The sequence below is a fragment of the Lacerta agilis genome, chromosome 3, assembly GCF_009819535.1.
Source record: "Lacerta agilis isolate rLacAgi1 chromosome 3, rLacAgi1.pri, whole genome shotgun sequence".
Classification (NCBI taxonomy): Eukaryota; Metazoa; Chordata; class Lepidosauria; order Squamata; family Lacertidae; genus Lacerta; species Lacerta agilis.
Genome location: NC_046314.1, coordinates 43,153,082 through 43,176,110, shown reverse-complemented (window position 1 = coordinate 43,176,110; position 23,029 = coordinate 43,153,082). Strand labels below are relative to the sequence as shown.

General features: G+C 42.3%; 1 protein-coding gene across 3 annotated transcripts in view; it reads right to left on the bottom strand.

Moving 5' to 3' along the window:
* FUT9 (fucosyltransferase 9) overlaps positions 1 to 13,065 on the bottom strand; it is a 50,354-nt gene extending 37,289 nt beyond the window's left edge. For 2 of the 3 annotated variants that reach the window (XM_033143452.1, XM_033143451.1), the window contains exon 1: positions 12,871 to 13,065. In XM_033143452.1, coding sequence (XP_032999343.1) covers positions 12,871 to 13,012 — 142 coding nt within the window. In that variant the 5' untranslated portion in view covers positions 13,013 to 13,065. Of the gene's footprint in view, positions 1 to 12,025; positions 12,323 to 12,870 lie in introns of those variants that run through there. The other variant, XM_033143453.1, reaches the window with a different exon arrangement.
* Between the last annotated feature and the right edge of the window lie 9,964 nt (positions 13,066 to 23,029).

The following is a 23,029-nucleotide window of genomic DNA, read 5'->3' as shown; positions in this document are numbered from 1 at the left end:
TCAAAAACACTAAAAAAGTTGTGAACTAATCCAAAAGAAAATAATAATTTAACAAACTTAACAAATGACTCCGAATACCAAAAAGAACTACCAAAACAACCTTGACGACTTGCCGGCTAAAAATCTCGTTTCACTGTTGTGATCTATCAGTTTCCTCAGAAGGGAAAAAAAGAAGAAATTATATTTTGTGTAACTCAAGACAGCCAGAACTATTAGAAAACACTGTCACATTATACAAGATATTCCGGGAGTTCCACCTACACCCCCACATATTGGCTTTCGAAGAACAAAGAATCTCAAAGACATTCTGATACATGTGGATTTGACAGCTAAAAGCCAACCCCAAACAAGTTATATAAGGGGTCACTTTAGGTGCGGAAGATGCATTATGTGCAACCTAACCATTGAACAAAAGGAGTTTATTGTCCCTAGAACCAATCAAAAGATACAATTAGAAAATTTCACCAATTGCAATTCCCGGGGAGTGGTATACGCCATTCAATGTAAATGTAACCTTTGGTACATAGGCAGCTCTATTAGAACGGTCAGGACAAGACTATTGGAGCACAAAAACCACATCAATACCAAAATCATAGAAGCCCCCCTTACATCCCACTTCATGGAAGCTAATCACAAAGCTACAGATTTCAGATGGTTCGTGATTTATAAACATAGCATTAACGAACCCAATATGGACATTTTACAAAAGAAATTACTACAGAAAGAAACGTACTGGATACATAGATTTGCATCCCTGTCACCAACAGGCCTTAATACGAACATGGATTATACCACTTTTTTGTGAAACTATTCGGTTCAAACCCTTTTTAGTCCCATGTATATTGGCATTCTTGTACAGCTATTCAATGAAAGGCTCGATGAGGTCTATTCTTAAAGGTTGAGATAATTTTTCCTACATTTATATAACTTTTTATATGTTTTACTGTATTATTACAATATGTGTAGGTAAGTTTGGACAAACCCTACAACATGCGAGCACTATGCCTTTAAGAATTAAGTACCAGTTGATATATAAGTCAGTGACTAGGAACGCTTTCCATCAGTCTTTGCAACAGCTTCATAACAATAAGATTGTGGGAGCTTGCATAGCCCCTTGTCGACGTATTTTACAAGCTATGGAGCTTGTTTTTGAACTTAAATTTAGGTTTCTACCTTTGAAATGAAGCTTAATTAAGGTCACGACTTGGAATATTACTACTCACTATCTGGGAGTGTTCTTTTTGTTTGAAGTTTCTTATCCTCCCCCTATATTTAACAGCAACTAAGCTGTCTTGAGTTACACAAAATATAATTTCTTCTTTTTTTCCCTTCTAAGGAAACTGATAGATCACAACAGTGAAACGAGATTTTTAGCTGGCAACTCGTCAAGGTTGTTTTGATAGTTCTTTTTGGTATTCGGAGTCATTTGTTAAATTTGTTAAATTATTATTTTCTTTTGGATTAGTTCACAACTTTTTTAGTTACAGGTATCTGTATCTGAAGAAGTGTGCATGCACACGAAAGCTCATACCAAGAACAAACTTAGTTGGTCTCTAAGGTGCTACTGGAAGGAATTTTTTATTTTGTTTTAACCTTTTTAGTGTTTTTGAGCTATTCTACTTTGTTATTTAAGTATTACACACACACACACACACACACACACACACACACACACTCATCTCGTTACAGGGATCTTTCACGGTGTTGATTTTTTCTTTTTATTTGGATATACTTGTGATTGTCTTTTTTTGCCTTGTGAGTCATACCAAGCTGAGAATGCTGCCCAAGATTCTACTTGCCCCCAAACCACCATTCCTGATGCTCCTCACCTATTCCCCTAATTTACCTATGGCAACAGGAAAGATAGAAAATTTAATTTAATTTACCTATGGCAACAGGGAAGACAGAAAGACAGAAGGTGGTCCTAGGAGTGTCGTCTCCAGCTGGGGATGGACTGGAGCCACTAATCTCATAAACCAGGGGTGGGTGGGGATGCTGCTTTTTTCAGAGGGCATTCTTTCTGGCAGAAATTATGCCAATAGGGTGGTCTCAGTCTCATCTCTGGCATGAGACTCTGTCAGGACTCTGTCAGTATTTGCTGCTGCCTCCAACACTATCACCAGTAAGTTTCTGGGTCCAAGGGGACAGGGAAAAGGGACAGAAGGTGGTTGCTCCATGAACTTGAATTGCACTGACAAATCTTTAATTTTTGGGGGCTGGGCCAGCGTAAGGAAGAAATTTGGTTTGGTTCACATTTTAGTGCAAAACTCTTTAATTAATACACAAACTGAAATGCAGCTATGCTTTGAAATCACACTTCTCTCTGAACAAGCAATGCTTTAAAAATGTGTATCAGAAGAAATTTGCATTAAAATGCTGGTGAGTTTTCATGAGAACCTTTTTTTTTAAACATCACAATGATCTGGGAATGTGGAGAAGTGGACCTAAGATTGGAAATATAACAATGTGAGAGAAACAAAAATTCACAGATTTGTCCTTCCTTAGTTGAACCTTGGCATCCAGTAAGAGCTGTTCGACAGTGGAATTTGCTGCCAAGGAGTGTGGTGGAGTCTCCTTCTTTGGAGATCTTTAAGCAGAGGCTTGACAGCCATCTGTCAGGAATGCTTTGATAGTGTTTCCTGCTTGGCAGGGGGTTGGACTGGATGGCCCTTGTGGTCTCTTCCAACTCTATGATTCCATGATCCTTATGTAGTACTAGTCAACAGCAAGTGAAAACCTTTTCTACCTGACTATTTCTGTGAGTGTTTTAAATTAGGAGAGGGAGGAGTTTGCTGCTGCTGCTTTTGTGATTGGACTATATTGTCACAATCTTTTGAAGTATTTTTTATTTAATTGATTATTTTCTTGTCTTGTCTTGTTGAAATTTTAATTTAACTTGCTTTTATGAGTGTATTCTAACTTAGGTGCAGCTACACTTCCTGAGACAGTAGAAAATCCTTAACACATCTAAGTAGGCATGTTGCCAGAGCTGCCTGCCCATCCTGCAGAAGCAGTTCAAGACATATTTATTAGAACTGGCTTCTGGTGGCCAGGACCATATGGGATGAGGGTTTACTCCTTGGAGACTCCGGATCTGAATAGCATAGGTGGGTCTTGAAACTACATGTTTTCCCCTCATAACAATAATGCTCCTTTTTCAGGATTTCTGCTAGCCAGTCATGACTTCATCCAGGATACTATATGACCGGGGTAAAGAACTGGACTTGGCCAGTAGGTCACATTATTATCTTCCCCACCCCTCGAAGTCCAAGACTGACAGGTGGCTGGAGTTACCCATCCACTGATCACCTGATCTCACAATGGTATCATGTAGTCTCCCCCCCCCCCCAGGAGCTTCCAGAACCTCCATTCAAAACACTATTGAGTCTTCAAAAGTCTCTTAAAGTTCTGGGCAAAATAGTGCTCATTTGCTTTGGAATTTGGACAAATTGGTTGCATTGGTCGAGCTGGTACCTTCCTCTTGTTTCCCCATTTGGGTTACAATCCTGTTGGCACTCACTACCCGAGTTCATTATTAAAGCAAGTGGCACTTTTACTTATTCTAATTCTGGGAAAGGTTACTAGAAAGGACTGGAAATGAATCTGTAAAACATTAGAAAACTCAGTTTGCAAAAGTTGTTCCTAACTTCCCATTACATTTCCGTAAGAAGTATGGTTTAATGTTGGGTGACATGGCAGAATAATAAGCCCTGATCAGATCCTAGTTTATTACACGGGTTTGTTAATCAACATTAAGCTAGAGTTCCTAAGTTTGGATGTAATGAAGAATTTGGGGTTAATGCAAGCAATGATCTCTATCCAGAAGCTGATGTATTAGTAGAGGAGGTGAGGGAGGAGTCATGGTACCAGTTCACAGGCTGCAGATGAAATCGAAATGAATATGTGAACACAGCCAATTAATGCCTATATAATAAAACTGTCACTGCATAACTGGCACATTTATTCTTATAACATTACATCAGTCTGCAGGGCTGCCATATTTTATTCCCCATGACTTTAACAGCTGAACAGGCAGAATTCACAGATGATCATGTCCCCATCAGTGCACTTGTTGAATTTCTGTCTGCCCTGCAGAAGGTATAGACACAGAAGCTGTCTTAAGGGAGGCATCAATGCTTTCATGACATCCACATGAATTACTCTAAGGCTGCTTGGCAGTGTGTGAAGTAGACCTCACTTGCAACTTGGGAGGTAATCTTTAGGGAAAATAAGGGAAGAAACACTAGTGTTGTTCTGCCACACTTGCACATAACCTTGCACAAGAATTCAAACAGTATAAGTTTTTGTTGCAGGTGCCACTTGTTACATTCTATTTTAGAACTCTCAAAATGCAGGTTTTGAATTATTTAACTTATCAATGCATGCTTCAAAGAACTGATTTTTTATTTCATCATTCTCTGTGAAAACTGGTTATGTAAAAGTACATTCAAAATGCAAAAATACCAAGAAGAAAAAAAGGAGAAGCAATGGAAACAGCAAAAGCATATTGACCTTGGTAAGGTAAAATGTAAAGGTAAAGTACTCCTAACAGTTAAGTCCAGTTGCAGACGACTCTGGGGTTGCGGCGCTCATCTCGCTTTACAGGCTGAGGGAGCCAGTGTTTGTCCGCAGAGTTTTTCTGGGTCATGTGGCCAGCATGGAAATGCTGTTTACCTTCCCACCAGAGTGGTGCCAATTTATCTACTTGCACTTTTTGGCATGCTTTCGAACTGCTAGGTTGGCTGGGACTGAGCAACGGGAGCTCACCCCATCGCGGGGATTCAAACTGCCAACTTTCTGATCGACAAGCCCAAGGGGCTCAGTGGTTTGAACCACAGTGCCACCTGCGTCCCTGACCTTGGTAAGAGTACATACCAAATTTATGATTTCCACCAAGCCCTCTTTGAATTCATGCAATTCATGATGTGCCTCATCATCTTACTTAGCCTATGCAATAATAATAATTTTAAAATGCTGCAATGGTGTCTTCATTTACCCACTGTAGTAAGATTATCAATTTATTTAACAATCAGCTGAAATAATCCCCAGTGATTTCAGGGCAACTTACTTTCAAAAAAGTTTGTTTAGAATGAAGGAGTTACAGGATAGAATTATTAAATCATCAAGCATAAGTCAAGTACAATAGTATTCATGACAAAATAAAATAAAAAATTCCTTCCAGTAGCACCTTAGAGACCAACTAAGTATGTTCTTGGTATGAGCTTTCGTGTGCATTCGTATTTTGTTTTGACTATGGCAGACCAACACGGCTACCTACCTGTAACTAGTATTCATGAGTAATTCCTAATGGATATGGATAATATTGCTACTAGATCCCTTGTGTCCGTGCATGGTGTAGTCAATTAATACTGTCATAACGTTGAAACAAAATAAAAAATGAAAAAAAAATCCTTCCAGTAGCACCGTAGAGACCAACTAAGTTTGTATGAGCTTTCGTGTGCATGCTCACTTCTTCAGATACCCTGCATGCACACGAAAGCTCATACCAATAACAAACTTAGTTGGTCTCTAAGGTGCTACTGGAAGGAATTTTTTTATTTTGTTTCAACTATGGCAGACCAACACGGCTACCTACCTGTCATAACATTGTCATTGTGCATACTTTATGCAATGCCACTGTAATTGCTTATAGTACATTCCCAGGACGAGAAACAAAAATGGTTGGAGTTGGGGAGTAGTGGCAAGGGAGATGCCAAACCTTTTTCATAGAAGCATAGAGTTGGAAGAGACCACAAGGGCCATCCAGTCCAACCCCCTGCCAAGCAGGAAACACCATCAAAGCATTCCTGACAGATGGCTGTCAAGCCTCCGCTTAAAGACCTCCAAAGAAGGAGACTCCACCACACTCCTTGGCAGCAAATTCCACTGTCGAACAGCTCTTACTGTCAGGAAGTTATTCCTAATGTTTAGGTGGAATCTTCTTTCTTGTAGTTTGAATCCATTGCTCTGTGTCCACTTCTCTGGAGCAGCAGAAAACAACCTTTCTCCCTCCTCTATATGACATCCTTTGATATATTTGAACATGGCTATCATATCACCCCTTAACCTTCTCTTCTCCAGGCTAAAAATACCCAGCTCCCTAAGCCGTTCCTCATAAGGCATCGTTTCCAGGCCTTTGACCATTTTGGTTGCCCTCCTCTGGACACGTTTCCAGCTTGTCAGTATCCTTCTTGAACTGTGGTGCCCAGAACTGGACACAGTATTCCAGGTGAAGTCTGACCAAAGCGGAATACAGTGGTACTATTACTTCCCTTGATCTAGATGCTATACTCCTATTGATGCAGCCCAGAATTGCATTGGCTTTTTTAGCTGCTGCATCACACTGTTGACTCATGTCAAGTTTGTGGTCTACCAAGACTCCTAGATCCTTTTCACATGTACTGCTCTCAAGCCAGGTGTCACCCATCCTGTATTTGTGCCTTTCATTTTTTTTGCCCAAGTGTAGTACTTTACATTTATCCCTGTTAAAATTCATCTTGTTTGCTTTGGCCCAGTTTTCTAATCTGTTAAGGTCATTTTGAAGTGTGATCCTGTCCCCTGGGATATTAGCCACCCCTCCCAATTTGGTGTCATCTGCAAACTTGATCAGGATGCCCTCAAGCCCATCATCCAAGTCATTGATGAATATGTTGAATAAGACTGGGCCCAAGACAGAACCCTGTGGCACCCCACTAGTCACTTCTCTCCAGGATGAAGAGGAGCCGTTAATAAGTACCCTTTGGGTTCAGTCAGTCAGCCAGTTACAAATCCACTGAATGGTAGCATTGTAATCTTATACTCTCCTCAATTGCAATGTAATGTGACAAACCAACAACAAATTTGGGCTAAAACACTCCCACCAAAACCAATGGTGAAACCAATGTGAATGTCTCCATCACCAGCTCTCAACACTTTGCTCTCTTGTTTACATGAGAAAAGAGGATTCCAAATAACCAATCTAATAACCACGACAAAATACCAGGAGTATACAAAGTCCAGCAAAGGAAAACAGCTCATTTATGATAGCACATGGCTATACCATGCCTAGAACACTGGGAAGTGGGTCTCAGCTATGGATTTATTTATTTATTTAGCAAGTTTTATATACAAAGTCATTGTAGTAAAACCTCAAAACAATTTACAAATAGAATAAAACAACAGAATTAACAGCAAAAAATCCAACTATGTAAAACACTAAAAAAAACAATTAAAATCAGCAATAAACTAAAAACCAGATTAAAACACGTGTCCACAATCTACATGTTTGTATAGGCTTGCCAAAACGAAAACATTTTTAGCAAGTGTCGAAAGGAGTACACTGAATGTGCCTGCCCAATGCCATTAGTGAAAGAAGCTACTCTACATGAACACAATGAACTCTGCACAGACAGGAATCTGCAAAGTCACAAGAAATGTATCTCACATCAAACCACAGTCTAGTACCACTGAAAGATGCAAAGACGATAACTTCATAGAAAGGGACAATGTCATCCGACTCACCACTCCTGCTGCATCAAATCCAGCACTCCATGGTCAATGCTACCAAGCAAAGACCAGCCATCATGCTCCAAGCTATTTGCAGGATTATGTTACGTGTAGGAATCTGTTCTTCTGAATCATAGGTGAATTTTCCAGTTTTATTCCATTGCTTTATTTGTTTAGTTTTATTATATTAGTTGTGGTTTTTATTGTGCAGTTGTAAAAGTGTTATCACGTGTTCTAGGATTTCTCAACTGTTCTGTGGTTTTATATTTAGGGGGAAAGGAAGGGTGTAACCTTTATGCAAAATGTAGGGTACATTTGTAAGCTTGGGATAATGAACTGAGCAGGGAGAGGGAGACCATGCCCCAGAGCATTATATCTGCATTTCTTCCTTAAGCACCCAAAGAAAAGAGATGGAACTCCCAAGCACACTTAACACATGACCATGGAGGGTCTCCATATCCCAGGCATGTCCAAAGTCCATTTCGGGGGCCTAATCCGGCCCACCGGTCAGTTTAATCCAGCCCCTGTGGCAGTTTATTTCCTGGGGTAAAATCCTTTAAAAACCTCTGCAACTTCTGCTAAAAGAAGTTCAACAACAACTTCAATCCTTTAAAAAGCTCAACAACTTCAATCCTACCTTCACTTCATCAAATCTGGCCCTCTTTGAAAAAAGTTTGGACACCAATGCCATAATCCAGAAATTCTGTCATGAAACATGGGGGGTTCAGTGTCCTAGCTTAAAAAGTCTCCCTTATTTAACAGGTTGAATCAATGCCTCTCATACAGGGGATATATGCACTTTGCATATACAGGGACATCATTGGCCACAAAACCCCAAACCAGCTCCTTTATAAGTAAGTGATGTCCACCTGATTGTGTAATTTGTTTATGCAACATGACTTCCCCTACATTTCCCCCCTCCCTGCAATCCCTCATGTGTCCCCCATATGTGTTTCAGGGGGTGCGGCAAACACTCCCAAGCAGATTTGGGGAGCATTCGGGGGGCTGCAGGGAGCAAGAGAGGAAGGGAAAATCCCATTGTATTAGGCACAATGTTGACTGTCACCCATTCTATTAAATCTCGAGTCATTTGAAATTTGTTATTTTGAAAGATATGCTTAATGTGATATAAATGTTTAAGGGATACACACACACACACACACACACACACACACATACATGTTTAAAAGAAAACTTTGTTGTTATCCTCTCTGGGTACAGAGAGAAAAAACAAAGAAGGGGGGGGGGAACCACCGCCAAATAATTTGTGAAAATTCATGTAGTCTTTAACAAGAATTTGTATTTACTGTAACCATTCTAGAGATGAGGGTTGCTGAAACAAAGCCCGTGAAGAGCTTTAAACACTTGAAAGTTCTAAATACTGTATAGTATTACAGTATTATTATTTTCATTATATTCTTTATTGTTGTCTGTTCTGGTTATCACATTAATACTTTTCATGCCCTTGGAACCTCAAAAGGACTTTTTCTTTCCATTTCCTCTTTTTCAGTGAAGAATCTCAGCCACTGTTCTCTAATTCATTACAATCACACCATTTTAATGTTTTGCTTGTTTCCAATATAATATCTTCTTCAATTGTTCCAACCAACTGATTGCATATGATTAACACAGAACCACAGATTAGAATTCAGTAACAATTTCCAAAACGCCCCCATCAACATTTGGAGTCAGCTGCATTCTAGTTTTTTTTAATCACAGTAAATTCTCATAGTATTATTTTAAATATACATTTTGCTACTTAACCCACTGTACTTAAAATATTATTTCATGAAATAATGTAATTCATATATTTCAGGTATATGAAACTATCATTTAAGAGCATTAGTAGTGGAAATCTCTTTTATCCAGCATATTTATTCCTTTTTTTTACTCTTTTAGGTAAAATTAACCAATTTAGTCATATACATTTATAAACCAGTGAGATGATTGAACACCCCCCTTCACTACTTCAGCCATCCACTCAGCCATAATGCTCAGCCATTGGCCTTGGACTTGTACGACTTAACTTCTTACCTTGACAAAGCTGTTACAAAGACAAAGCGAGATAAGCATATACTGTTGAACTTTGACATTTTGTTTTAATAAAACAAAATCCAAGGTATATAAATAAAGAATAAACACAAAAGTAAGGATTGCCAACCCAGTCCTTCTTAAAAGACAATAAGCCCCAAGTATCTTCCCTATACCTGTGTTGAAGTATTATCCTAAACTCAGTCCATGCTAAAATTCACCTTCACCCCATCAGTGATTATTCTGGTGCAGAGAAGGGGAGACAATGTTCAAATCCCATATTCAATGTCAGATTTCCCCCAGGTGTAGATAGGATACTAGAATTTCATGCTGATTTGGCAAAACCAATCTGGGTGCAGGTCACCATAATGAGTGCATCTCATATACCTAAATGTGCTTGTGGGTGGGGGCTAAACCTTTCTATTCAGCATCCAAGGCTGTTCCATCATATCAGTGATCTTTGCAGAATTAAGCCTGCGTATGTTAATCTCCTAACAGTAGGTTGGCTGGCATTTGCTCGAAGAAGTGGGATGAATGAATCAAAGTGTTTCCCCTGGTCCTGCCTTAGTCTCACTCCAATGGAGCTAACTATCTGTATGGTGAGTGCAAATAGAGAGCCCTCACTCATGCACAGCAGCATGCAAGCATGCAGCCACATGTCACACACAGAGGATCTCTAGATTGGGTTCAGTGCCTGGAGTTTTCCTAACTAAGCACCATCATCAGAATTTTATTGAACCAGCAGCAACAGGCTTATGTCAAACTGTAAGGTATCTGAGGCAACTGATGCTACATGGATCATGGTGCCTGTTCATGATGTTGGTTCAGTTTAGGGGATAAAATATCCAGTTGATATTTGCTTTAATGTAATGTACAACCCAATAACAAATGTTCCAATTAATTCCAATCTCTTAATAAATTACTGTACTTTATCTAACCAGTGTTTGTACTAAGGCAAGTCTGCAGAATTCCTCTTTGTCTATAGATGCAATTATTTCTTATTTTATTTCCTTTATTACTAGTACCTAGCAGTTATTTTATTTAATTTTTCATGCCCTATATTATGGTGAACATATTATACACTTATTTTATTTTATTTTTGCAAACAAAGGGACTGTGTTGCATTTTCCATTTTATTTCTTCCTCCAGTTATTTTATTGTAGTCCTTTCCTATTCTCTATAGAACAAAGGTTTCTAAATATTTGGAGGTAAACTTCTCATAGGTCTATGCTGAAGTGGTACAAATGCAAAAGCCATTAAAACAAGGGGGAGGTAGAATTCTATGTTTAAGTTACAACCCTCCACATGTGGCTAATGAAATAATGCTTACCTTAAAAGGGCAGGGGGAAGTGAAGGTTAAGATGAAACAAGGAACCACAAATGTAGCATTTGTGTGTGTGTGTGTGTGTGTATATATATATATATATATATATATATACACACATACAATGGTGTCGCGTGTGAAAAAGAGAGAAAGAGGAACCACTTCTCTCTTTTTTCACATGCGACACCATTGTATGCATATATATACAAATGCTATATTTTTTCTGAAAATAATTTTTTGGGGAAGAGAAATCAGAGCAATAGCTTTTGAGCTACAGCTTCATATGGTGATAGAAAAGCAAACCCTCCATGACATACCGGTAACCATTACTAGCAATGACAGACTGACTCATTGCCATAAAAACCCATGGAACTGATAGTTTTGAACTACCAACAACGTTTCAACTATTAGCAATCACTACCTAGTTTTCAGCAATCCGGGAGCTCTCAAAAGTTATTGTCAATGCTCACAAATCAAGTGCAGATTCACAAATCAAGCCCTACAACCTTGGTTTCTAGGTAGATACCAGCATTCAAAAAGACATTTCACTTTGCCTGTGAAACTTATTGTGTGTGAATGTGGTGTGTTTTTAAAGCATTTCCGTCCTATAATCCAAAACCTATGCTGCTGCAGTATAAAAGAAGAAAAGTCCCTTTGTCAAATTTGACAAACACAGACACACATGCACTGAAAACCAAAAACCCAAATAGGAATTATAGTAGGATTACGACTACATGCTCCAATTTCTTCAGTTCAGCAGAACCATTATTACAATAAATACTGACTCAGGTGTGTGTGTATATATATATACATATGCTCATATTTCAAAGATTACAAGATAGCAGAGTTACTTCAGCAACAGGCTCAAAAACCTATTTTTCTAATGTAGCCAGCAATGCTGTCTATAAAGTAATGATGGGGTGTTGGGGGGGGGGAGTGGAGAGAGAAACTGCTGTCATAACAACCCTTCCACAGAGCACTACTGAAATACTGAAAATAGTCTGAAAATACTACACAGCCTACAGCGGTATAAAGGGAGGGGGAAGAGGAAAAAGGCATTTCAGTAATGCAACATCCCCATTCTCCCATCTGGAAGGAGACCTAAGAAGAGGGGTGGGGTGCTTTGGCCATTCATTCTTGGCGTCTCCTTCCTGCCTTCGCCCTGAGAGCATCCTAACGGCTTACCTATGGCCCTCAATCACATCACCGCAGCCCTGGGGAGCCAGGTGTGCAGGGTGCCCTCTTCTTCTGCATAGATGGCATTCTTTGCTCAGTCGCGAGGAATGGTCCAGCGCTCCAGTGGAGAAGTCCTGGCGCGAGCCCAGCCAGCTAGCGGGCAAGCAGGAATCTCTTTTAAAGACTTCATTGTACGGCAAGGAGCAGGAGGAGGAGGAGGAGGGAAAGGAGAGAAGCCTGCAAGGGCATAAAGGGACTGTCGAGGGGGAAAACCTCCACAGCGTCTCTTCACCCACTTCTCTCTTTCGAAACGAAACAACCACAAAAAAAAGAGAATCAGGAAAAGTTAATAGCTGCTCTGAAAGGAGCAGCTCTCAGATAAAGGTCTCTTTGGCTGGGCTGAGGACTCAAAATGGGTAATAAAAAAAAAGGATGAGCGAGAGGAAGAAGGGAAATACCTCCTGGGTGCCCAGTGACCCCAGAGGCCAAGAGGGACACGTGCTATTCAAAAACCACGCTGGAGGGTTCTGGGGCGCTGGACCCGAGGAGATTGGAAAGCTGTTGTTTCTATCCTTGTCCCAAGAACAGGCTCCCTTTATCGCTCTCCTTCCCTCAGATGGTCTCCTCAGCTATGAGGGGCTGCCCAAAGGCGAGTCTGCTCCCTTTCCCTGCGGGGCAGGAATGCCGCTGACTGACTGGCTGGACTGACTGACTTGTCCCCCTCAAGCAGCCGCCCGCCCCTTGCCCAGAAGACCGAGAGCGCGCCAAAATTCACCCCTCGCCCGCCCCCCCGCCGCCACCCCCTTCGCCGGCTAGAGCAGGTGCTCCGAGGGAGGAGCCACTCCTTCACTCACCCGTCCTCGGTGGGAAAAGGCGGGAGCGCAGCCGAGGCGCCGCCCTGGGGGCAGCGGGGCAAGAGGAGCAGCACGAGCAAGAGCGGGCGCAGGGGGGAGCGGCCGAGCCGGGGCTGCTCCTGCGCGCGCTCTCGCTGCCCATCCTCGGCGCTGGTGCTGGATGGAGGAGGCTCGGAGAAAGAGAGAGAGAAGCAGGAGAGGCACGGAGAGAGAAAGGACTCAGCCTGGGGCTCGCGCACGCGCGCGGCCGGCGCTCGCGCGACCGAGCGAGGTGTGTGTGCGGGGGGAGAGGGGTTGGCTGGGCTTCTGGTGGCGATGTGAGGCGCGCACGGGGTCGCTGCTGCTGCTGTGGAAGACGCCGGCTGGTGTCGCCGCGGTCTTCCCGCTTCGCCTCCCCCCCACCCCCCTGCAGCGAAGCCTCGCGGTTTCGACCCGCTCGCCGAGGAAGTCGGAGCCGTTCGGCCGGGTTGGGGTGGGCGAGAAGGAGAGCCGAGGCTCAGGCAGAGGGGCCTCCACCCTTCGGTTTCTCGCGGCCCCCTCTTGGCACCGCGCACCCACAGCAGCTCCTTCCGTGGGGAAGGTCGTTCTGTGGAAGAAGGGCAGCGAGAGCCCTCGGCCGCCCCCTCGCTCGCTCTCGGCTCTCCGTCTTCTTCCCCTCCTGCTCGGCGCCCCCCCCCCCCCGGTTCTCCAGCGCTGCCTCCTTCAGAAAAGGAGGAGAAAAAGAGACAGGCAAATCAGGGTTATGCAAAAGCCAGGCAGAAGCATCCCTCATGGATGTGTGACACATCGCAAGACGGGCTTTTCCCTCCTCGGTGCTATGATCATTTGTGCCCCTTGTGTGTGGTTTTGCCACATCGCCTTTATTTGGCAACAACGAAACGCGCGTGCAACAATGAGGAGGCGAGGAAAGAGGATGGCCAAAGAAATGTCCGTTTCAGATAACAGAGTGGGTGGCGGTGGGTAGGTAGGCTAGATCTGCCTCTTCGCCTCTGCAAATAAAGGTATCATCCAAACACGGCGGGGGGCGCACGCCCCAGCTGGGCAGCCGAGCGTAAAGGCAGATCCAGCAGCAGCACCCGACGCTTGCGCGCGTGCTGCTCTCCGTTCAGTATTTGTTTTCTTCTCTAGCTGGGAAGGAAGAAAGGAGTTCGGGATACAGAAAGGATGCTCTGTTCTGAGCACTTGATTCTAGCCAGCCAAACAGATGCAGGAAGGAGACCTTCTGAAAATAGAAACATCCTTACACTGGGATCAGGAAGTTGCGATGCAGAGCTTTGCAGGAATGCACAGGATATCTCAAGGGATTTGTTAAAACTAACAAATAGTCCCATCAAGTAAATTTACGTTTAAGCCTATCAAAACGTATTTTGACATGCAAGGCCCAAGGGGGGACGTAAATATATGGAAATTAGACATGCAGGTGCCAACAACAGATACTGGACTGTCAGCAGCTACCTAAGCCATACTTTTTTCAACCAAGTGTAATTCTGAACACTGAATGCCTACAGCTCATACATACAGTATAGGAAGCTGTAATCCACACTGGTTTCTCGCCTGTCTAATTGGCTGAAAAGAACCACCTATGATGCACAGAGTGAATGATATCTGGGAGGAAAGTATCTTTGTTTCCTCTGTGGCACTTCTTGAACTCTCTGCTCCACTCAGATTCTGGTGTTCTGCCTCATCCTAATTAAGGACTAGGTAAGCCACACAACAGCAATGAGACAGAATTGAGTGGCATTGGAGCACAGACTTTTAAAACAAATTAAATCGCAATGACACACACACACACAAAAATAAAATTGGTATATTGGCTAATAACAAAATAAAGACAGAACACATTTGAATACAGTAGAAGGTATATTTCAAAATACCATATGCATAGACATGAATGTGGGTAGCATCGCTGTTTTCTTACCCTACCAGTATTCAGCTGGAAACTGAATACCATTATGATGATGATGATTGATTGCTGCTCCTCTCCCTCAGGTCCCAGGGTGTGTTACACATTAACACAATACTAAAAACAATATAAAACAACGTACTAGACCAGATGAACATCTGGATTGGCCTACCATAGCTCCTCTTAGATTCTGCAGTGTTACAACAAGAAGGGGTCAAATGCAAAAACGTGGGGGGAGATTGAGGAGACAAGAAGAACATATGGACGTAGACTGCAGGGAGCAGCTCATCCGCTCTGCTCTGCAGCTGATCTTTGCAGAGCATGGTATAAATGCCATCACTAAATGGCTAAATGCTGGCACAGAAGCAGAAGGTGAAAGAGGATATAGGAATTACCTGAACATGAGCCAATAGTATAATGCCTCTTTTCAATGGCCTCTGCGTGTGATATGTGCCAGAGGTGTGCATTCAGTGTAGGTGAATCCAAGAACTGAAGCAAGCTGCCTCAGAAAGATTCAGGAGTTATCCAAGCCAAATTGGGCTGTTCAGAAACCCATTTGAGACCACTTCAGAGATTTGGAAGGGCACAGAGACACAGGCAGCAAATGTGTGAAAATTGATAGATTCTCCTGCAAGCTCTCTATGTGAGGAAAGCACCAGAGAGTAGGAGGGAGAAAGGCATAATTTTATGGTTGACAGCTCTGCTTCCAACCAAGGGATCATTTTCCTTGGACATTCCTTTCCCCCTCTGCTTTCAGTAATGCAATGTAGAAGGAAATGGTTGGCTAGCATCAACTGAGCAGGAAGAAATATCTAACCCCTTCTTCCACCCCCACTCCACACCCATATTTCTGAAAATTTTAAGGTTATTTATCTGGGGACAACTACTCAATATACTCCCCCGTGCAAATTCCCACCAAAAAACCCACAGGGAAGTAAGTGATCACCTCCCAAGTATTAAATAGACACCTTGCACAAAAGTCTTTCCAGGCATCTTTCTGAAATGTTGAGGTATCCATCCACTAAGAAGGGGCTAAAATACCTACAAATTTCTTTGAATTCTGCTGAAAAATTCAAAAAGTTATAGGCAATCCTTAAAAAAACACACACCTCAAAATGTAAAGCTTGCTTACATTAAAAACCTCTGCATCTATTTGTCTGAAACTTGGTAGGTTTCAATCCTTCAGAAGGAGCTACTGTATGTGCCTGCATATTTCATTCAATTTGGTTAAACAGCAGAAAGGTTGCTGCCATTTGTTGATTTCCCTTGATATTCAGTGTGGAGGTTAAGAAGCTTCAGATATTCTGTGTACACACATTTAAAGAATTATTACATACCTGAGCCTCTTGCCTCTTGCCAATTTATCCATCTCTTTGACCTCCCTTCCTTTGCTTTATAATCACTGTCCATACACTGTTCTAACGAGGCTCTTGTGTATTGCAGGTTTGTACTGGACTGGGCTAATGGATCCACTCAGAAATACTACTGCTTGAAACCTGGTAAAGTGGCCTAGTAGTATGCTTTTTACATGGATTGCAGGTGACGCATCTCCATAGGAACTAATTGTTAGGACATTCCTGAAAGAGGACATGCCTTTCTTTTCAATTCGCCCAGCTGGGGCTTTTATAACATGAGCCTGTCTGCCTGGAAAGACTGCAGTTTGAGTCAGAGACTGAACAGAATTTTGGGGTGCTTTCTGTCTTTCCCAGGATATTGATGTGGGAGCAGTGGACATTTAAGATGTGCCTTTCCCTATGCTCAATCTGTATATTTGAAAATAAAGCCAAATATGGGAAATACCAACAATTTCTGGTCACCTTTGAAAAGTTGGCTAGGTAAAAGCAGAGTTCCTGGAACTTCTCACATCTCAGAGAAGCGGGGCAAGCATAACTGTATGATGCTCAAACTGCTGCCATATGGACCTTTATAAAGTCAATGGGTATCATCAGATGAAAAAGCACTGGTCTTCTGCTCTCCATTAATCCTAAGCAAGGCAAGTCCTTCCCTCCATTCAGACTGAGTCAGCCAAGCATGTACCGGTGTTATCTACAGTGTCTCCAAGTCCAAAAGTTATAGATTAGCAGGGAGATGGAAAGATCTGGGTGACAATTTTCACCAGCACATTCCATCTTCCTCTACCCCAAATGGTATCTAACATCTTTCCCAAGTCCCAGCCAGGTGTGGGTTCAAATTGGTCGCTAAATGGCAGTTGTCAATCCAATATGGGGAACAGAATCCTTAAAAGTGGTCTGTGCCACCACCACCCTGCCATCTTGGTTCATCATCCCTCAAGAGCTAACCATCTACATTCTGTTACTCATCAGTAGACTGAGAACCTGTTTTTAACTTTTGAGGCTAGCATAGATAGCACTCCTGTCATTTTAAACCTCCTTTGTGCACTTGCCTTCTTACCTTCCTTCTTAATAAAATTTCATAAAACCTGACTGCTGGGGGTCAAGAGTGTGTGCACTTGCTAGTCTCAAGGGTTCTTGTAATCTCCCTCATGCCCGTAGGTTGCTTGGGTTCCGTGATGTAGAGTTAACCATTATACTGCTACTTCAGCTATAGGTGGCACTGTGTGAGTCATGCTGTGGTTTAGACTGTTCTTTGTGCAATGAAGCTGTTCCACTATTCAGCAAACATTTTTGCCTGGCTTCTTCTCTGTGTGTGGTGTAGTGGTTAAGAGCAGTAGACTCGTAATCTGGGGAACCGGGTTCGTGTCTCTGCTCCTCCACATGCAGCTGCTGGGTGACCTTGGGCTAGTCACACTTCTCTGAAGTCTCTCAGCCCCACTCACCTCACAGAGTGTTTGTTGTGGGGGAGGAAGGGAAAGGAGAATGTTAGCCACTTTGAGACTCCTTCGGGTAGTGATAAAGCGGGATATCAAATCCAAACTCCTCCTCCTCCTCCTCCTCCTCCTCCTCCTCCTCTTCTTCTTCTTCTTCTTCTTCTTCTTCTTCTTCTTCTTCTTCTTCTTCTTCAATCACCTGTAAGGTTCATGCTATAGAAGTATACTGGAGGGGGTGGTACTAAAGATCAGCAAGTTTTGTGATCCCTGGGAGAGGCAGATTTCACTTCCTACTGTAGGTAATAGTAGAAGGATCTGGCTGAGAAACACTGGTCATATTGCGTCATGATCCTGAGATCTAGTATTTCCTTGGATGTCTCAGTATTTCTTCCCATCTGAGGTGCTGTGAGTTGAGAGTGGAGTGGAATCCTAAAGCACAGAAAACCAAACAACATCAAACTGTCCTAAAATGATTTAATATGTAAGATGCAGAATTTAGCATGTCATTGAGTGGAAAGTGAGGATGGGGGGGGGGGAGAATCATGGAGAAAGGAGGTTTAAAGTTACATGTTCACTATCAGCATCCGAATTATAGGAGGAGTCTTTTGTAAAACACTTTTAAATAAACAACAAGCACTTTTTATTAGGTTTGACTCTTGTCAGAGAAATGGACTGGTTTGTTGTTATACATACACACTCCATTTCTGCTACAACACCATATTTACTATTATCCATTTTCCTGGAAGCATTCCAGTACTGTATCATGAATTTTCAAATGCAATATCTGCATTTGAAATATTATCTTGTAAATAATAGTGCCAAAGAAGCACCAAGTTATTTAGCCTTCTCTGCATCATCTGCCGGTATCCATCTTTCTGAGATGAGGAGTGGTGTCAGCCTTCCTTATATATTATGAAGTGTTTGCTTAGAGGTTTTTCTAAAGTTATTCATTGAAAAAATTAACTGAGTTTGGTCATTAAATCAAACAGGAGACCAGTGTCCCTACACTTCTACATTAGAACCAGTAATGGTTTCAGGATGTTTTGGGTAAACTATTACCAATTTGGCAAATAGCATCACTCATTCCTTCGCAAATGTGGAACGCTTGTTTGATGGTGTAGAATTATACAGGAACACAGCAAGCCATCTGATTTATTCGTGTTTTCAAAATCCTGCCTTTGCCTTAGCATTCTCAAGATAGCTAACAAAATTAAATTCCACAAAGAAAATATACTAAATCAATGGAAAAGCATTATAACAGTCCTGCAAAGTGTGTGACTCCCCAATCCAAAAATAGCTTACCAGCCATTAATTGTGGTCTGCCAAGTGCTTGACAACCTGTGAGTGTACATGGGCATTTTGCAGCTAGCAAAACAGGAGCTTCATCGGGGTCCTGGTGGATAGGCATGCATGACCTGTGGGCTACACTTGGCTATATAGCTCACAAGTTCTGCAAGTGTGCAATATACGAAACATGAAAATATAGTAATTGCGGGGGAGGAAATGGATGCCTGGTTTTTTGGCCACTCTTTCTGCCTCTGTTATTTGATGCTATCCACTAGCTTCCTTTGTAAAATTTTGAAGGCGGGGGCTCCAACAGACTATCCAAACAGTTAAGGCAGTCCAAGGGCAGCCTGCCTATGAAGCGAGATCAGGAGGTCACCTCAAGTGGCAGATCTGGGCCAGAGGAGTGCATTGCTCGCCACCACATCTCCTACTCAGACATGTTACACCCTTGCCATGTCTGCGCTGTGGACAAGCTTTCCCGCCCCATGGGTACCACTCCCCCCATGGCAGCAGTGTGTGTGTGTCGGGGGGGTGCCCACATCAGCCACAGGGTGCACCAGAGGATGAGGAGGCAGGGGTGGGGCAGGCTGCACCCATGCCAAAAGGCAGAAGGGATTGCCTCACGAAGGTCCCAGGCCAGCCTGGAAGAATTGCTGGTGAAACTCACTCCATGGGAAAGGCAATTAGTAGCAGATAAAGTACTTTGACAAATTGAGGAACTGCAGCCAATAGAAAGTAACCAAAGTAACCCTTCTACAGAAGTATAGAAGTAACCCTTCTGCATCTCTCTCTCTCCCTCCCTCCCTCCCTCCCTCCCTCCTAGTTAGCAACAATGACTCATCTGCTGGGAAGCTATTGTAGCACTTCTGTGCCACCTGTAGAGTCACTTCACAGAGGTTATTCTTATATACAGTGGTACCTCTGGTTACAAACTTAATTTGTTCCAGAGGTCCGTTCTTAACCTGAAACCGTTCTTAACCTGAGGTACCTCTTTAGCTAATGGGGCCTCCCGCTGCCGCTGCACGATTTCTGTTCTTATCCTGGGACAAAGTTCTTAACCCAAGGTACTACTTCCGGGTTAGTGGAGTCTGTAACCCAAAGTGCTTGTAACCCGAGGTATTTGTAACCCGAGATGCCACTTTATATTATGGCTAAGAGCAGATGACAGACAACCACCCCCCTCAATAATTTGTCTAATCCCTTTTTAAACCTATCCTTTAAAGCTGTGTAGTGGTCATCAGTATATCTTGTTGCAGTGAATTCCACAAGTTATCTATAGATTGTGTACAGATGCAGTTTCTTTAGTTTGTCCCAAAAGTAAAGGTAAAGGTAAAGGGACCCCTGACCATTAGGTCCAGTCGTGTCCGACTCTGGGGTTGCGGCGCTCATCTTGCGTTATTGGCCGAGGGAGCCTGCGCACAGCTTCTGGGTCATGTGGCCAGCATGACTACGCCACTTCTGGCGAACCAGAGCAGCGCACAGAAACACTGTTTACCTTCCTATCAGAGCGGTACCTATTTATCTACTTGCACTTTTGACATGCTTTCAAACTGCTAGGTGGGCAGGAGCTGGGACCGAGCAATGGGAGCTCACCCCATTGCAGGGATTCGAACCGCCGACCTTCTGATCAGCAAGCCCTAGGCTCTATGGATTAACCCACAGCGCCACCCGTGTCCCAAAGCTACTGATCATCAATTTCATTGGCTTTAGTATTATGAGATGAGAGCCAAACACAAAGGCTCTTCCTCTTCTTTCTTCATACATCATGCATAATTGTGCAAACCCCTTCACTCTGCCACCCCGGAAATCCTTATTTTTCTAAACTCACAAAACCAGAGCACTCTAAGCTATCCTCATAGACAAGATTTCCTTTGCTCTTTCCTGCACACCTCTGCAGCATACTTTTTGAAATGGGCTGACCAGAACTGTCCAGAGTATTTCAGATGCTGCTGCACCACAGATTTATACAAAGCCATGCGAACTGACTGTCTACATCTATGAGCAGATATTAATTCTTAATGATAATTAAATGATTGCGCGCCTGTCCCCATTAGCTGATTAGAGTGCTACATTTAGGCAGCGAGATGGAAACGGCGTTAGAAGCTTTCTTCAGTAATAATACGCAAAGCTGTCTATTCATCTTGTGCTGAGCTGGCATGAATGAGAGGAGGCATTTTCTCAAAGTTGGGAGGAATGGGGAACTGGCCTGCCTTGGATCCAACAAAGAGCACACAAGGCAGCAGTGAAGGCCGGTGGTTCAGTGCCACAGGTAGCTCTGAGTTAGTTAGGCATGAAGGGGGACTGTGTTCCTTTGGGTATCTGTTTCCAGTCCAACTCTCCTGTGCTCTGCCCTTTTTGCAGGAGCACTAGAGACTCTTAAAGGGCATGAAGATGGATACTCCTTCATTATGTGGCCTCCCTCCTGGTGCTGTCCCTGTTGCAAGGTTGTATGGTCCATTGGACTCAAGAAAGGGTGCCCATTTGTCCTTTAAAGCAAGACAATTTAGAGAGGAATGGTGGGCTTTACAACACAAAAATTGTTGAGAGGTGGACAATTTTTGTGAATTGTTGCAATGCAAATTTAGGAAATATTAGACTTGAAAGTCTTTTATTTATGTAAAGTATGGGGGAAATGTCAGCAACCTTAGCAAAGTTTTCTATGTGGGAAGAATTCTCTGTACTGTACTTGAATTTGGTCATTCGTTGCTCTTCCAAAGTAGCCAATGAGTAGTTAATGAGGTTATAATATGCTTTGTATATAACAGGTAAAGACTGTAATGATGATTTTTGCCTTCATTGTAATTTGATGTACTTGTTTCATGTATGCAGATTTACAAATAGATAGATATAGATATGCTTTGCTTTTCATTTAAGATAGATTGTAATGTGCCCATGCTAACCCAAAGAGTAGATTGTGGATGAAACAAAACTACTGCTAAGGACAGGATGCAAATAATGTAACTGAGAAGAGAAGCCTGACAATATGATCTAGTCCTTAATCATTTTCAATGTCTGAGGTAGAGACAGATCACTTATGGGAATGCTAATGTAATTATAATTTTCATCCAAGTTTCTTCATTTATTATTAAAACGGGAAGATAGAAGTTATTGTGTTGCAATTACTTACCTGTCCTGAAGCAAAAAAAAACCCTGGTGACTAATTAGGAACCCCTTTTTTTAGGATAAATGTTGAAGCCAGATGTGGTCTGCTGACAATACATAACTTGAATGTTGTTCATTAGGACATGGGATATGGTGAAAAGATTCAAGTAGAAATTTTAGGGTTGTCTAAATAACCCCTGCATCACTAGCATTGGTTAACATCTGCAGTGTTTAAATTAACATTGACTTATCCATTGGGCATAATATTTTTGGATGACACCTACTCAAAGGGGTTCTCTGAAGCATTGGAATAGTAATACCTGTAATTACATAGGTATGTGATGACCAGTTTTAATTATTATGGATATCAGATGTAAGTAAAGGAATGGCAAGATCTAGATCATGACAGCAAACTAACCCCATCTGATCTTTACAGGAGACTGACAGGCTTGGCTTGCTCTGTGTGCTGAATCCAAAACTATGGCTTTGAGGATTCCCCTGGGAATCTAATGGGGAAGCAAAATCTGTTGGAGTGTTAATGCTGTTAGCCCTTCCATCTTATGCTCAGGTTGCATAGAGGTGTAAATAAAACATTGTACTGTATCATAAAGATGCCACAGTCTCCCGTGCTCTTCATTGCAAGGAAACTAAACCCAAGGTGAGTGCTGGAACCCATGAAGTCTTTCGCTGATCAGAAATTGAGCGGCACGCAACATGCAACTGTCTGATTTTTCCATTTTTCATTCACTTAGCAATCTTGTAGTACAGTTATGCAAAAGTTCTCCCCTCCCCCTTACATGTAGTTTTGGCTTTATTTCAAACTAAAATGCTATATTAAAATAGAGGAAGAAACAAGGAACAAGGTCATTTGGGATGGTCTGTGTGAACCTCTGGCAAAAGGTCTCTTGTTCAGTTCCTGGATTTCTGTATTCTCTGATGCTTTATTTCCCTTGTTTCATTACCATCAGCAATAATAATTGCCACCCTTTTAATAATACAGAAGAGGATAAATCACAGACCACTCTATTGCATTTTAAATCACTGCATTCTTTCAATATTTGTTTACAATATGCTTGAAA